The sequence below is a fragment of the Entelurus aequoreus genome, linkage group LG15 (genome assembly GCF_033978785.1).
Source record: "Entelurus aequoreus isolate RoL-2023_Sb linkage group LG15, RoL_Eaeq_v1.1, whole genome shotgun sequence".
Classification (NCBI taxonomy): domain Eukaryota; kingdom Metazoa; phylum Chordata; class Actinopteri; order Syngnathiformes; family Syngnathidae; genus Entelurus; species Entelurus aequoreus.
This window is the reverse complement of record NC_084745.1, coordinates 30,873,324-30,889,477: the sequence shown is the minus strand read 5'-3', so window position 1 is coordinate 30,889,477 and position 16,154 is coordinate 30,873,324. Positions and strand designations below refer to the sequence as shown.

Sequence of the window (16,154 nt, the reverse complement as noted above, 5' to 3'; positions counted from 1 at the left end):
AGTTGTCACTTTGTGTAAATCGTAAATAAAAACAGAATATAAAAGATTTGCAAATCATTTTCAACCTATATTCAATTGAATAGACTGCAAAGACAAGATACTTAACGCTGGAACTGGAAAACATGGTTATTTTTTGCAAATATTAGCTCATTTGGAATTTGATGCCTGCAACATGTTTCAAAAAAGCTGGCACTAGTGGCAAAAAAGACAGAGAAAGTTGAGGAATGCTCATCAAACACTTATTTGGAACATCCCACAGGTGAATAGGCTAATTGGGAACAGGTGGGCGCCATGATTAGGTATACAAGCAGCTTCCATGAAATGCTCAGTCATTCACAAACAAGGATGGGGCGAGGGTCACCACTTTGTGAACAAATACCTGAGCAAATTGTTTAAGAACAACCTTTCTCCTACCGGCTATTGCAAGGAATTTAGGGATTTCAGCATCTACGGTCTGTAATATCCTCAAAAAGTTCAGAGAATCTAGATAAATCACTGCACGTAAGCAGCAAGGCTGAAAACCAACATTGAATGCCCGTGACCTTGGATCCCTCAGGCGGTACTGCATCAAAAACCGACATCAGTGTGGAAAGGATATCGCCACATGGGCTCAGGAACACTTCAAAAAACCACTGTCAGTAACTACAGTTGGTTGCTATGTCTGTAAGTGCAACTTAAAACTCTACTGTTCAAAGCGAAAGCCATTTATCAACAACACCCAGAAATGCAGCCGGCTTCGATGTGCCCGATCTCATCTAAGATGGACTGATGCAAAGTGTAAAAGTGTTCTGTGGTCTGAAGAGTCCACTTTTGTTTTTGGAAACTGTGGACATCATGTCCTCCGGACCAAAGAGGAAAATAACCATCCGGATTGTTATAGGCACAAATTTCAAAAGCCAGCATCTGTGATGGTATGGGGGTGTATTAGTGCCCAAGGCATGGTAACTTACACATCTGTGAAGGCACCATTAATTCTGAAAGGTAAATACAGGTTTTGGAGCCACATATGTTGCCATCCAAGCGACGTTATGATGGACGCCCCTCCTTATTTCAGCAAGACAATGTCAATCCACATTCTGCACGTGTTACAACAGCGTGGCTTCGTAGTAAAAGAGTGCGGGTACTAGACTAGCCTGCCTGTAGTCCAGACCTGTCTCCCATTGAAAATGTGGGGCACATTATGAAGCGTAAAATACGACAACGAAGACCCCGGACTGTTGAACAACTTAAGCTGTACATCAAGCAAGAATGGGAAATAATTAATCCTGAAAAGCTTCAAAAAATGGTCTCCTCAGTTCCCAAACATTTACTAAGTGTTGTTAAGAGGAAAGGCCATGTAACACAGAGGTAAAAATGCCCCTGTGCCAACTTTTTTGCAATGTGTTGTTGCCATTAAATTCTAAGTTAATGATTATTTGCCAAAACATTTTACGTTTCTCAGTTTGAACATTAAATATCTTGTCTTTGCAGTGTATTCAATTGAATATAAGTTGAAAAGGATTTGCAAATCATTGTATTCTGTTTTTATTTACGAATTAGACAACGTGCCAACTTCACTGGTTTTGGGTTTTGTAAAATATACTTGATGTCACAGGCACGTCTCTCTGGAATTGCCATCATCAGCATCAATCATAACAATTGCGCAACACATTCAAAACGCAGATTAATCATGCAGTTTATTTTGACCGCACATAACTTATGGATCTAGCAAAGGCTTTTGAGTCTGTTTCTCACTCCATATTCTGCGAACGATTGCAAAATATCGGCGTTTGAGATCTGTGTCACTTGGTTTAGCAGCTACTGCTCTAGACGCATGCAATCAGTGAGGGTGACGGGCCATTTCTCAGACCCATTACCACTTTGCAAAGGTGTTCCGCAATACCAGGTTGAACACTCTTCAATCTTTACATTGACAATATAACTCACAATGTTGAAAACTCTCATATACAATTGTATGCCGATGACAATTATTTATCCTTCTGGCTTCTCTCTCTACACTGCCTTGTCTGAGCTGCAGACACCTTTTACTAACATTCAGAATGCACTTTGTAGTTTACAGTTATCACAGAACATAGGACTAAGGGCCTGACCTAAAACAAATCTGAATAACACGTGCAAAACAGCGTGTGCAAACCATGACATTGTGTGTACTAATAGTGGGCATGTTGCATGTGATCTACAAGTACAGACAAAAGGCATCAATTGAATTAGTTGTAATTATCCCCTTAAGTCATCCAGCAGCAATAAAATTACTAAATGATATTGCTGAGTAGACAATATGTCTAATATTTTTTATCCGCAACAGTCCATCCAAATGATCAGAATCAGGTGTCCAAATTACTTGGCCCGGCCACAGGTGTATAAAATAAAGCACTTAGGCATGGAGACTGTTTCTACAAACATTTGTGAAAGAATGGGCCGCTCTCTGTGATTTCCAGCGTGGAACTGTCATAGGATGCCACCTGTGCAACAAATTCAGGCGTGAAATTTCCTCGCTCCTAAATATTCCAAAGTCAACTGTCAGCTTTATTATAAGAAAATGGAAGAGTTTGTGAACAACAGCAACTCAGCCACGAAGTGGTAGGCCACGTAAACTGACAGAGAGGGGTCAGCGGATGCTGAAGCACATAGTGCAAAGACTTTCTGCACAGTCAGTCGCTACAGAGCTCCAAACTTTATGTGACCTTCCAATTAGCCCACAGACAGTACGCAGAGAGCTTCATGGAATGGGTTTCCATGGCCGAGCAGCTGTCTATAAGACATACATCACCAAGTCCAATACAAAGCGTTGGATGCAGTGGTGTAAAGCACGTCGCCACTGGACTCTAGAGCAGTGGAGATGCCTTCTCTGGAGTGATGAATCACGCTTTTCCATCTGGCAATCTGATGGACGAGTCTGGGTTTGAAGGTTGCCAGGAGAACGCTACATTTTGGACTGCATTGTGCAGAGTGTGAAATTTGGTGGAGGAGGAATTATGGTATTGGGTTGTTTTTCAGGAGTTAAGTTTGGCCCCTTAGTTCCAGTGAAAGGAACTTTGAATCCTCCAGGATACCAAAACATTTTGGACAATTCCATGCTCCCAACCTTGTGGAAACAGTTTGGAGCGGGCCCCTCTTCCAACATGACTGTGCACCACTGCACAAAGCAAGGTCCATAAAGACTTGGATGACAGAGTCTGGTGTGAATGAACTTGACTGGCCTGCACATAGTCCTGACCTGAACCGGATAGAACACCTTTGGGATGAATTAGAACGGAGACTGAGAGCCAGGACTTCTTGACCAACATCGTTGTGTGACCTCACCAATGCGCTTTTGGAAGAATGGTGGACAATTCCTATAACACACTCTGCAACCTTGTGGACAGCCTTCCCAGAAGAGTTGAAGCTGTAATAGCTGCAAAAGGTGGACCGACATCATATTGAACCCTATGGGTTAGGAATGGGATGGCACTTCAAGTTCATATGTGAGTCAAGGCAGGTGGCCAAATACTTTTGGCAATATAGTGTAGATTAATCCGGTCACAACATTAGGTACACCTGCACATTTGTCCATCGATTTGGACTGTACAGAAAAAGTGTTTTCTAACTGCATGCTGCATGTCGATGTAATTGTGCACATGCCAAAATTAGATTAAAATAATACTTTATTCCACCTTTTCGACTGAATGTCAAGATAAGAGCTTCCACCTGACGGTAATGTCACAGTGTAGCCATATTGCAAAAACCCCGCGAACAGAGGCATCCAAAACTGCATGCAAGTTCACGCCAAAATGCATGAACCATATAATTTCACGCATTGGCATTTTTTAACACGAGTATCCAACATTGTAGCTACATTTATAAGTCAGAGAAGACACAATTTATCATAGGTCCTCTTCAAGTACAATCTTTGCTCTTGGGTTTTGTCTTCATTGCATCATTAAAAATATACAGCTCAAAAATTAAAGGAAGCACATATTCATCATACATATATGCTGTAGTCATGAAGTTGAGAGTAAAGAGCGTGGAAAAGACACCAGGAGACAGGACAGGTGTGAAAAGTTGTAGAAAGGGCAGCAGAAACCCAGCAGCAGGACCAGCATGACCGGTTTTGCGGTCCTATGCCCTCTTTCACTTTATCTGGTCTACTGGCCTGTCTCCTGGTATCTCATCATGCCTGTGACACTTACTGGTCAAAAGCAAAGGACAAATTTCACCACACCCAGTGTGTGTGTGTGACAATCATTGGAACTTTAACTTTGACTTTAATTTACTTTGATATTTATCTTTGTGACGTTAGTTCAGAAAAAAATGCAGTTTTAGTAGCTTTCTTAACTGTTAAGTCAAACTAGAAGATATGATATATGTGCTTTTAATCACACAGTTGTATGAAGACTTCAAATATCCTTTATTGTTAACTTTGCCATACATTAACTATACTACAATCCAACTTACCACTGCGCGTGGTCGGCGTCACAGTTGCAGTCATACTTCGGATCGGTGCAGTTTCTGTCGATGCCGCAGGCACATTTCTGGATGCCGGGACCAGAACCTCCCCAGTAAAAGTGCTTCTCGCTGCCCCGCCCCACCCACCATGTGTAGGGGGTCCCATCTGGAGAAACAAAAAAAAAATTAATCAGATAGTGTATTACATAAAAAAAATGAATACTAGAAACAAAGCACACATATTACAATGATTACAGTTGCTAAACTGCTTATTACAAGTTGATCATATTGAATAAATACATATTTTAAGGTATTGATTGGCTCATGTGATCCATATTGATATATAGCCACTGCATGGTGGCCATAATATATTCCTTTAATATACTGCACACAGCTTGATGGCCCACTAAGCCATGCATCACGCCCGTGATTGCACATTTCTGTTGAAAATACAGTGTTCAAGCACTGAGCTCTGGTCTTTAAGCTTTAAAATATTTGTGTGGAAATGCTGGCAAGCAAAATTCACTTTGAGTAATGATGGTGCTGCAGCAGCAGACCCTATAAATAACTAATGAGCATGATCAATGACTAGCCAGTGCGTGCTGCAAACTTAAAGAATATCATGTCATATGAACTGGAATTAAAAAAACATATAGAATTGTGACCTTTTTGGACTATAATAATGAGTGGGTTAAGGTTATATTCTGATGAAAATGTAACTTGGCAGAAGGGCACAGTAGACAGTACACAGTAATACCGGTAAGAGGCAAAAAAAACACAACAATATTACATTTACTTCCTTATTCCAGTAAAAGTTAACTGCTTTGTCAATACCACCATAGTGAATTCCATCGGCGACAATAAAATCTTAAAACTCAAATATTTATAGCGACTGTATCCATCTTTAAGGGAATGATGAGTGGAAAAAGGTGATACAATATTGTTTTATTGGCAGCTGGCCTAACAACAGTGTGTATGTACTGTAGCAATAATCGTAAAAGAGAATGAAATTGTGTTTTTGCAGAAAAGTCAACCGCCTTGTCAATACCACTCTGACAAATTCTATCAGGGACAATGAAAGGGACATTTTTATAGATATTGTCTTCGTATCTGTTCTATGCATCGTTGATTCTGGTAATGGTAGACCATGTAGTGATTTATATGTGAGCAGGAGGATTTTGAAATCAATTCTCTGATGTACAGGGAGCCAATGTAAGGATTTAAGAATTGGTGTAATGTGCTCACATTTATTGGTCTTTGTTAGAACTCTAGCAGCAGCGTTCTGAACAAGCTGTAGCTGCCTGACAGTTTTTTTTGGGAAGACCTGCAAGGAGACCATTACAATAGTCTAGCCTACTGGTAATAAAGGCATGTACAAGTTTTTCAAAGTCTTGAGCTGACATGAGCCCTCTAAGTCTTGTTACATTTTTGAGGTGATAGTAGGCCAGTTTTGTTACTGATTTGATGTGACTGTCGAAATGTAAATCAGAATCTAAAATAACCCCAAGATTTTTGGCTTTATTTGAGGTTTTCAGGGACAGTGATTGAAGGTGTTGGACGACTTTAAACCTTTCTTTTTTAGCACCAAAAACAATGATCTCAGTTTTATCTTCATTTAGTTGTAGGAAATGTTGGCACATCCAGTGTTTGACTTGCTCAATGCACTGGCACAGAAGATCTATGGGGCGATAGTCATTTGGTGATAGCGCTACATAGATTTGGGTGTCATCGGCATAGCAATGATGGTCAATGTTATTATTTTGCATGATTTGTCCTAGTGGGAGCATATAAATGTTAAATAAAGTCGGCCCCAGTACATTGTTTGATTGCTTTGCTTAATCCATTCCATAATTTATTTCCACATACTGATATACTGAAGGTCTTAAGTGTTGTACGTGCATACAAATGTTTTAAATTACGTTTTTCTCTAAGATTATATTTCTCCTCTTTTTTTTGAGAAGAATTGTTGTATATTCTTGGGTAGCAGGTTATAGTTTGCTTTGTGCATAATTTTAGCTGTTTGCAAATTCACTATGTCATGGAATTTCAGTATTTTTGATTCAATAAATAAAGGGTTTGTATGTTCTCTATATCCAACATTATGTATTATTCTAACTGATCTTTTTTGTAACACCGTTAGTGAATGAAGTGTACTTTTGTAGTTATTTCCCCATATTTCTACACAGTAGCTCAGGTATGGTAACACTAGCGAGCAGTAGAGAATATGAAGTGATTTTTTTGTCTAGAACATGTTTTGCTTTATTCATTATTGATGTGTTTCTCGCTTCTTTATGTTGTATATTTTTTACGTGAGATTTCCAGTTCAATTTATCATCAATCATTATACCTAGAAATTTAGTTTCATTTAATCTTTCAATTTCTACTCCATCTATTTGTATTTGTGTTTGACTTTCTCTTCTACTGTTACCAAATAGCATTATCTTAGTTTTACTGAGATTCAACGATAATCTATTCTTGTCAAACCATCTTTTTAATTTGCTCATTTCTTCTGTTATTATTTGTATTAGCTTCTGTGTGTTCTCTCCTGAGCAAAACGGTGTTGTATCATCCGCAAATAATACTAACTTTAAATATTTTGTAACTTTACAAATGTCATTTATATAGATATTGAATAATTTAGGTCCTAGTATTGATCCCTGAGGTACACCACAGGATATATTTAGCGTTGTAGACCTGTGTTTGCCTAGCTTCACGAAATGTTTCCTGTTCGTTAGATAACTTCTTTTCTAGTTTAAGACTAACCCTCTGATGCCATATCGTTCTAGTTTTTTAATTAAAATATTGTGATTAATTGTGTCAAATGCTTTAGTTAGATCCATAAACACTACTGCCGCACATTTTTTACTATCTATTGCATTGGTAATTTCTTCTGTAATTTCAATTAAAGCCATTGAATTTGAAACATTAGCTCTGTATCCATATTGGTCCTCTTCGAGTATTCTATTTTTATTTATGAAACTCTCTAATCTGTTATTGAACAGTTTTTCAATGATTTTAGAAAATTGTGGAGGTAAAGAAACAGGTCTATAATTTGTAAATTGATGTTTGTCTCCAGTCTTATAAATTGGTGCAACTTTAGCAATTTTCATTTTGTTTGGAAATGTACCTGTTTGAAATGATAGGTTACTAATATACATTAATGGTCCTGAGATCTCTTCAATAACCTTTTTTATCGTTTCCATATCAATTCCGTTACAATCAGTTGAAGTCTTAGATTTAAATTTTTTCACGATTGTAACTATTTCCTCCTGTGTCACATTACTGAGGAACATGGAGTTGGGAATTCGCTCTATGGTATCATTATAGTCCTCAATTGAAACTGGGTCTGGAATCCTTTCTTCCAATTTTGGTCCAATGTTTACAAAATAATTATTAAAGCTTTCAACCACTTCCTTTATGTTGTCATTTTTTAAATTTCCGTCTAAGAAGTATTGGGGGTAGTTCCTCTTAGTGCCATTTTTAATAATGCTATTGAGGATGCCCCATGTTGCTCTCATATTATTTTTGTTCCTGTCCAATAATTCACTGTAATATTCTTTTCAACATGATCGTAGTATGTATGTTAACTTGTTTTTATACTTTTTGTACTTAATTTCTGCCTCTGTAGTTCTTTGTACTATACATTTTCTATATAGTGTATTCTTCTTCTTACAAGCATTTTTTAATCCTTTTGTCATACATGGTTGATTATTCTTTCTCTGATTATTACTGAGTTGTTTCCATGGATAATGTTTGTCATAAAGTATTATGAACTTGTTTAAGAAATGTTCATATGCTTCATCAACCTCTTTTTCATTGCACACATTGTCCCAATCCTGCTTTTGTAACTCGATTTTGAAAGCAGTCATCCTCTTTTCTGTGCATAGTCTTCGAAATGTCCCTTTGTCTTCCATGTTCTTCTTGTAGTTTCCATCATATATTGTAAAAACTGGCAGATGATCACTAATGTCGGTAATAAGTAGACCACTTGTAGTGTTATTATCAAAATCATTGGTAAAAATATTATCAATAAGCGTGGCACAGTGTCCTGTGATTCTGCTTGGCTTTGTGATTTTAGGATATAAACTGATGCTGTTGATTGTATCAATGAAGTCATCAATAGACTTTTGCTTGTTAGGGTTCAATAAGTCAATATTAAAGTCACCACATAAGAACATTATTCTTTGACCATTGTCCATGTAAGTAGCCTTGATCCATTCTTCAAATGTTTCTATACTTGACTTAGGTGATCTATATATACAACTGATGAATATGTTTTTGCTTTTTTCCTGACATATTTCAATGGTTATACATTCTAAGATATTATCTATAGCAAATGACAGGTTTTTTACCACTTTGTTGTTCAGGTTCTTCGTCACGTACACAGCTACTCCTCCTCCATTTTTGTTGGTTCTGTTGATGTAGTTTAGTTCATATCCTTCCAGATCAAAATCTATTCCTTTTTTATCTTTAATCCATGTTTCTGTGACAGCAATCACTTTGAAGGGTTTGTTGATGTGTTCCAAAAAGTTCTTAATGTTGTTGTAATTTGCATACAAGCTTCTGCTATTGAAATGAATAATTGACAATTTGTTATCACATTTAATGTTGCTATTATATTGATTATCTGTATAATAAAAACAATTATTACTGATGTGGGAGAAAAAATTTGTATCTGGATCTATATCATTTTCCAAATCCTGATTTTTGTGATCTTTGTTGCAGACATTTTTTAGTTCCATATTTTCTTGTTCAACAATCTTTGATGTTGTTCCAATAATCTCTATAAGTGTAGGTGGATGCAATCCTGAATCTAGGTCCTCTTGTTTAGTCGTCCCTTGGAACATAGTAGTGTCGATGCTGAATTTAGGTGCTTGTTTTCTGTCAGAGTCCATTATCATCATTGTTGTGGAAACTGTGTAAACTTCAAAAATTGTCCGGGTCCTTGATGTCATGGACAACAATCACTCTTGCTTCTGGACCTCCATTCAGCTTGATGTAGATTTTGCAGTTTGTGCTCCAAGTTCCCTGGATTTTTCCCTGCTTTCTCAAGTCGCGTGCTTTCTTGGCGATTCCAGCATTATGTTTTGTGAGATGCTCATTCATGTACACATTTGTTCCCTTCAGCTTCTTTCCCTGTCTCAGCAATGCCATTTTAGATTTTCTGTTTACGAGTTTCATGAGCACGACTGGAGTGGCGTTGTTGTTTCTTCCGTTCAGTGGGATGCATGTTTCCATGGTATTAATGTCAATTTCAATTTCTTTTGATTGCCTAAAGTTGACCACTTGCTGTTCTGCTGAGACCATATCCATTTCATCTGGTTCACCTTCATTATTCACAGCTTTCGCATAGGATCTTGGTTTAATTCGGTGCCCTGTCACGATGATATCATTCATTCGTTTGTCCTGATCCATTTCATCTATGATATTCCTCAGCATGTTGTTGTCTTCTTGAAGGGTCTTCATTTGTTTGCTCATTTCAGTGGCTTCATTATTTCTGGTGTTGTTCTGAGTTTACAGATTTTCTATATTTTGCTGCAAACTTTTCACATCTTGTTTGTGTTCTGTTGTTGCTTTTCTCAGCTCTTTTTTCATTTCTTCTTTCATTTCATTAATTTCTTTTTTCGTTTCTTTTCTCCATTCTTTCATTTCTTCTTTCCATTCTTTAAATTCTTCTTTCATTTCGTTAAGTTTTTGTAGTATTGCCTCTTGATTCCCATCATGTCCTGTGTCCAGCCTCAAATCTTGTTCCCAGTTGTGTTCTGTATCAGCTGACCCTGAACGTTTTGGGATTTCAGTCTTTCCTTTAGCTTTTCGCAACGCGGCAATCGCTGACGTCAGTGCATCTCGTGTCTTAACGGCAGTTACTTCTTTAGCGACTTGCGGCACTTTTAACTTGTTTTTTCAACAATTTCGTACCTTGCGCCGTTCAGATATCAATTTTAGGTGTCAGCCTGTCAACTTATATCACTCTGCGACGTCGGAATCACTTTAAAACAGCTGTAAACTCGCTGTAGCTTTTGGTTGCTAGGCAACCGCTTTGTACTGCAGCAAGGCGCCGTTGGCTTGAGGCTAACGGCTCTTCCAACTCGCCTTATTTCAGCGTATCAGTGCCTCTCAACTGGCCAAAATCAGATCGAAGATGCCAGGTGACTCTCCTGTGGCTGTCATCGCAAATCAGTGGTCAAAATCTTCAGATTTAACAAAAACTCCGGTAGCAGAAGCGGAGATTTTTTCTTTGCGTCCTTTCTCATTGACAGGAAGTGCTGCTGAACCAACACTTGAGAAGCATCTATTTAGCGATTCACACATGAACATGTTCTCGAGGGCTCTGGATATGACAAGAAAACTCCCACGCACCCCATACACACACAAAACAATTTTCACTCCAGCGTGTCGGGAAAGCAGCGGATCAATTCGTCTTTGTCAGGACGCCTCTGGTTCCTGCTCTTTTGTCGTCTTCTCGGAAGCTGAACCTGGTCTCTTCGCTCTTTGTTAGCCTTTATTATCTTCACGTCTGTTTTGTTAGGAAGGGAAGCGCAGGGCCATATTAGCCAGGGATTTCTTTGAAGAATCATAGCCTTGTGAGTTTGTATACCTTTTTCTTTGTCTTTGTACCGTATCTAAACAAATATGTGACAATCTTTGGACCACCTATTCATCGCACTCCTTGACATTTTGCCAATCTCGATCAGTTCCACGCATTTAGTCGTATCTACACAGCAGGCTTCCCACATTTTCCTTGCGCTCTCATATCTTCTAGTCTCAGTGGGCCTTCTGGCTTTATCTGTCTTCCCATTATCTCTCCTTTTGCTCTTACAGTACCTTCATCTCTCATATCTACCTCCTCACGCCTTCCATCCTTGGTCTGTGCAGTGTCTGTCTGCCTCATATGACTCTTGCTGGCATCTAATCTCCTTGTGTTCTTATTAGTCCTGATTTAATCCGCTCTTTAATCCAATTTGGCAAACTCTCACTGCAGCTCTGATCGAGATCTGAGACAGCATTTGAAACACATGCTGCCCTCCCCTGTCGATCCCCAATGGTTTGATCTACAAACGGGCTACAGTGCATATCAAACAATTGGGACGGGCCAGTAGACAGTTAAAGTGCTGACCATTAGGGGCGCTGTTGAACAATCACATTCCAAACGGTGGCCTAGTTGTTCAGATCTCAAGCGATGACGCAACTCGGCACGCACAAATGACATTGACTGACAACTGAGGGCAGGAGTAGTTCAAGAAACAAAAATGTTCAAAAAAGGACAGGAAGCTGAGCAAACATGTATGCTGTCAAACGGCACTGATCATTAAATCAAGCAGTTGGTTTATTTATTTCTGCGTCAAATTGACTTGCCAGCTATCATCTAATACTTATGACTGCCCGATAAATTCCCAAAATAAATCAAAAACTACAATTTTTGTGTTCTTTTGTTAGCCAAAATATTGATATTCTATCATAAAACACAATTTGTGCAGTTCGCTTCATTTTAAGGGACTGAGTCCCTTTGGGACAGAGGACCCTATTGTATTTCTAGCGTTTTATTATTATACCGCCGCCTCTTTGAGCTGTAATTTGGCCCCCTTAACATGCTTCAAAACTCACCAAATTGGACACACACATCAGGACTGGTGAAAATTGTGATCTAATCAAAAAAACAACCCCAAAACTCAAAATTGCGCTATAGTGCCCCCTAGGAAGAAAACACAGACAAAACTGCCTCTAACTCCCAATAGGAATGTCGTAGAGACATGAAACAAAAACCTATATGTAGGTTTCACTTAGAACTATATTTCATACACTGAGAACCCCCAGCAAAAATCAACAGGAAGTTTGTAATTCCCCCTTCAAAACAAAAGTTGAGTAAAAACAGTCACCTTTTTTCAAACATTATCTCCTCTGAGCGCGTTTGTCGTGTCGGCTTCAAATTAGCACACGAGAGAGATTGAACCCTTCTGATTAAAAGTTGATGAAAGAGTTTTAATTACTGCTCTGGTTTGGATTTTATGAGCCCTCAATGTCGGTCCCGTCCATTGCTGCTTGCAGCTTTAATTATCATTGGTATTTAATTTTTTTTTTTACATCACATGATTCCTAACTGAAATATTGCAAGCCAAAATACATTATTTGGGTTCAATACGTTAGTTACACTATATTGACAAAAGTATTTTGCCACCCATCCAAATGACCACTTGGCCCAGCCACAGCTGTATAAAATCAAGCAATTAGGCATGGAGACTGTTTCTACAAACATTTGTGAAAGAATGGGCCAGGATACCAAAATATTTTAGGCAATTCCATGCTCCCAACCTTGTGGGAACAGTTTGGAGTGGGCCCCTTCCTCTTCCAACATGACTGTGAACTGTGGATGGACTTGACTGGCCTGCACAGAGTCCTGACCTGAACCCAATAGAACACTTTTGGAATGAATTAGAACGGAGACTGAGAGCCAGGCCTTCTCGACCAACATCAGTGTGCGACCTCACCAATGCGCTTTTGGAAGAATGGTCGAAAATTCCTATGAACACACTCAGCAACCTTGTGGACAGCCTTCCCAGAAGAGTTGAAGCTGTAATAGCTGCAAAAGGTGGACTCATGGGCTCATGACACAAACGCTTCAAAAAACACTTTTAAAGAGCATTCTTGTTTAGGAATGGTACCGCCTACATTTTAATCTATAGGGAACTAATTCCTGGTAACTGGGAATCGATAGTGATACCAATTTCCGGTGCCAAATGTTAATTGTTAACTGTTTACACATTTAGCATTTAACTGTCTTGTTTTGTTATGCTTTTGGTGTCTCATTTGCAAGTACTGTACTGTATTGTATTATACAGTAGACTTTGCTTGCAGTTGCAATTCCAAGATGTTGGATGGCAGTAGTGTATAGACCACAGTGTGTTGCCGTCGCAAGGAAGTAGTCTTTGAAATCAAGTTGTAGGTGGAAGTCTTTCCTTTTGTTGAGCCCTACAACGAGTTTTTACTGTAATTATTTTGCTTATACCACAGCAGCTGTTCAATTGTAATGTATATCTTAGTTGTAGTTTTTTATTACCAGATTTGGAGAAGTTAAAATCGCTAATGCTAATTGGTAGCATGTCTATGGAAAATCATATAAACTAGCGCATTTTGAAAAGTGCAGTCTTACTGTACGTTTGTTGGCATGGTCAAAAGTCCCGAATGAGTGCTGCCTGAGTGCTTGTTTCCCGGCCAAGTGCTAAAAGGGGACCTATTATGCAAAACCAACTTTTCTTAACTATTGGTACCTAGTTTTTGTCTATTTGGGGATCTGCATAAGTCCCGACAATTTGAAATCAACCATGTGTTCAGGGTTCATTTCATCATGTTCCCACGTGACCAAACGAACCTGTACTAGCAGAGCAAGCGCACCATAGCTCATTTCAACCAAACATATACAGTGGTTATCCTCTTCAGTACAGTATGAAGAAACAAGAATTCAAAGAGTAGCATTAACCTGCTTGCAGTGTGAGGTGGGACGCCCGCGGCAAAAGGATGTCGGTGTGGTTTATGCAGCCCTTTGAGACACTTGTGATTAAGGGCTGTATAAATAAACTTTGATTGATTGATTGATTGAACAAACAGGCCAGGGGAAGAATGAGTTTTTCCAACACTTTCTACCTGAGAGCACCCGTAATGCGATCCACCACCCTGACAGTTCACAGGATGAGCATCCTGCCTCTGCCCGCTGTTAGGCACAGCTTTATGCTCTGGTAAATTCACTATTCACACACACACACACACACACACACACACACACACACACACACACACACACACACACACACACACACACACACACACACACACACACACACACACACACACACACACACACACACACACACACACACACACCATCACAGGTCATAACTGAGCCATTAAATGAAAAACACCTCCGAATGGCGAGAAGAGGCGTGGGATGGAGGATTAATAACAATAGCTGTGGCCTTAATTGGCATGTCTGCTTGATGAAGGACACAATACCACACCCTCTTCAATCCCATATGCATGCACGCACAACTGCAACACAATTAGTGCACACACAAGACTGAGAGTAATTGAAAAATGTCTGACAACCATAAACAATCATCATCATTACCAGGGAGCCATCTTAGTGTGTTTATCGTCGTGTCTCCCCCGGGGTCAAGGCCAGTGGACACATAGATCAGGAGAAAAATGTATAATGCCAAACAATGTTTTCCTCCTTAGGCTCGTCATACATGAGGATACACACAACAATGCTTTATGAATATGGAGGAGGCTGATGTGGGGGAAAGGAGAAAGACATGACAGTCAGAGCGTGAGAGCACAGAAATGAAGGGCACAGGAGATAAGGACATGACAAGGGAGATAAGAGAGGTGACAGACTTGCTGTGAGAAGAGGGACACGTTTTTGGAAGGAAGTTTAGCGTGGCAAGATCCTATTGACAACACCAGTACATCAATTCATGATAGTCCTTATACACTGCAAAAACTGAAATCTAAGTAATATTAAATATCTCAAATAAGGGTGATATTTGCTTATTTTCTGTCTAATAAGATAATTCTTCTCACTAAGCAGATTTTTATGTTAGAGTGTTTTACTTGTTTTAAGTGTTTTGGTCCTAAATGATCTCAGTAAGACATTACAGCTTGTTGCTGAGATTTGATTACCTATATTGAGTAAAACATGCTTGAAACTAGAATATCAACTGTTGCAAAGCTGTGTCATCAACACTCACAAGTAGAAAAATAATTTTTTTAAGGTAATAATTTCTTATTTCAAGCATGAACAAAAAAAGAACCATGACTTTGACACAATTGTGTCTCATAATTAAAACAGATGACAGCCAAATGGACTTTGCTGTTTTATTTTCAATGAAACAATAGAACATACATACTCATATAGTAGTACAGTTGGCACAGTACAGTAAACATTTAACATGTAACATTTCTAACAATTTTGAACAGAAATAGTTCATGCACATTCAGGTAAATTCCTCAAAATGACAATTTAAAAAAATTGGGCCGGGGGCAGGGCTGTGTATATGCGCGCTAATTGACTGAAAGAGCACGCACTTGGCGCTATAATGTCATGTTGTCGATGGAAAAACTAATTTTTTAATCCATACGATTTGCCTGAGCGGATAGGAGACCCCGAGAGCAACAAGCGGTTGCCTTGTTGCCTTTCCATTAAGAACAATAAATTAGTTTTTAGTATAAGTTTGCTGGTTTCAAGAAATGTAATGCCGAGCGCATATCATTATGTCAAGATAATGGCACTAGCATTTACTTAATTTAAGAACATTTTTCAACATATTGAGCAAAAAGGTCTCTTTTTTTTCTACCAAGAAAAGTGCACTTGTTATTAGTGAGAATATACTTATTTTAAGGTATTTTTGGGTTCATTGAGGTTAGCTGATTTTCCTTGTTTTGGAAAGTCTTGACAAGCCAAATTTTCTTGTTCTATTGGCAGATAATTTTGCTTAGTTCAAGTAAAATACCCCTAATTTTTGTGTTGTTTTTTCTCGTTTTTGAACACTGACTTTTTGCAGTGTACAACAATGAAAAAACTAAGGTAAGAATGAGTAATTTAAAACAAATAAATAATCACACTGTTTTAATCTTGTGCACCCCTGGGGCTAGAAAACGGGCATTACATGTTCTCCTTATGTGATATGATAGGTAAGTTTGAAGGTTAGGGGTCTGAAATTTGTATCTTTTTGTTT

The 16,154-nt window shown here is 38.6% G+C and overlaps 1 protein-coding gene across 1 annotated transcript in view; it reads right to left on the bottom strand.

The window, feature by feature from the left end:
* The window catches only part of cntnap2a (contactin associated protein 2a), a 541,273-nt gene that overhangs the window by 189,697 nt on the left and 335,422 nt on the right, over positions 1-16,154 (bottom strand). Inside the window, exon 15 of the mRNA XM_062021878.1 lies at positions 4,435-4,591. Coding sequence (XP_061877862.1) covers positions 4,435-4,591 — 157 coding nt within the window. The remainder of the gene's footprint in view (positions 1-4,434; positions 4,592-16,154) is intronic.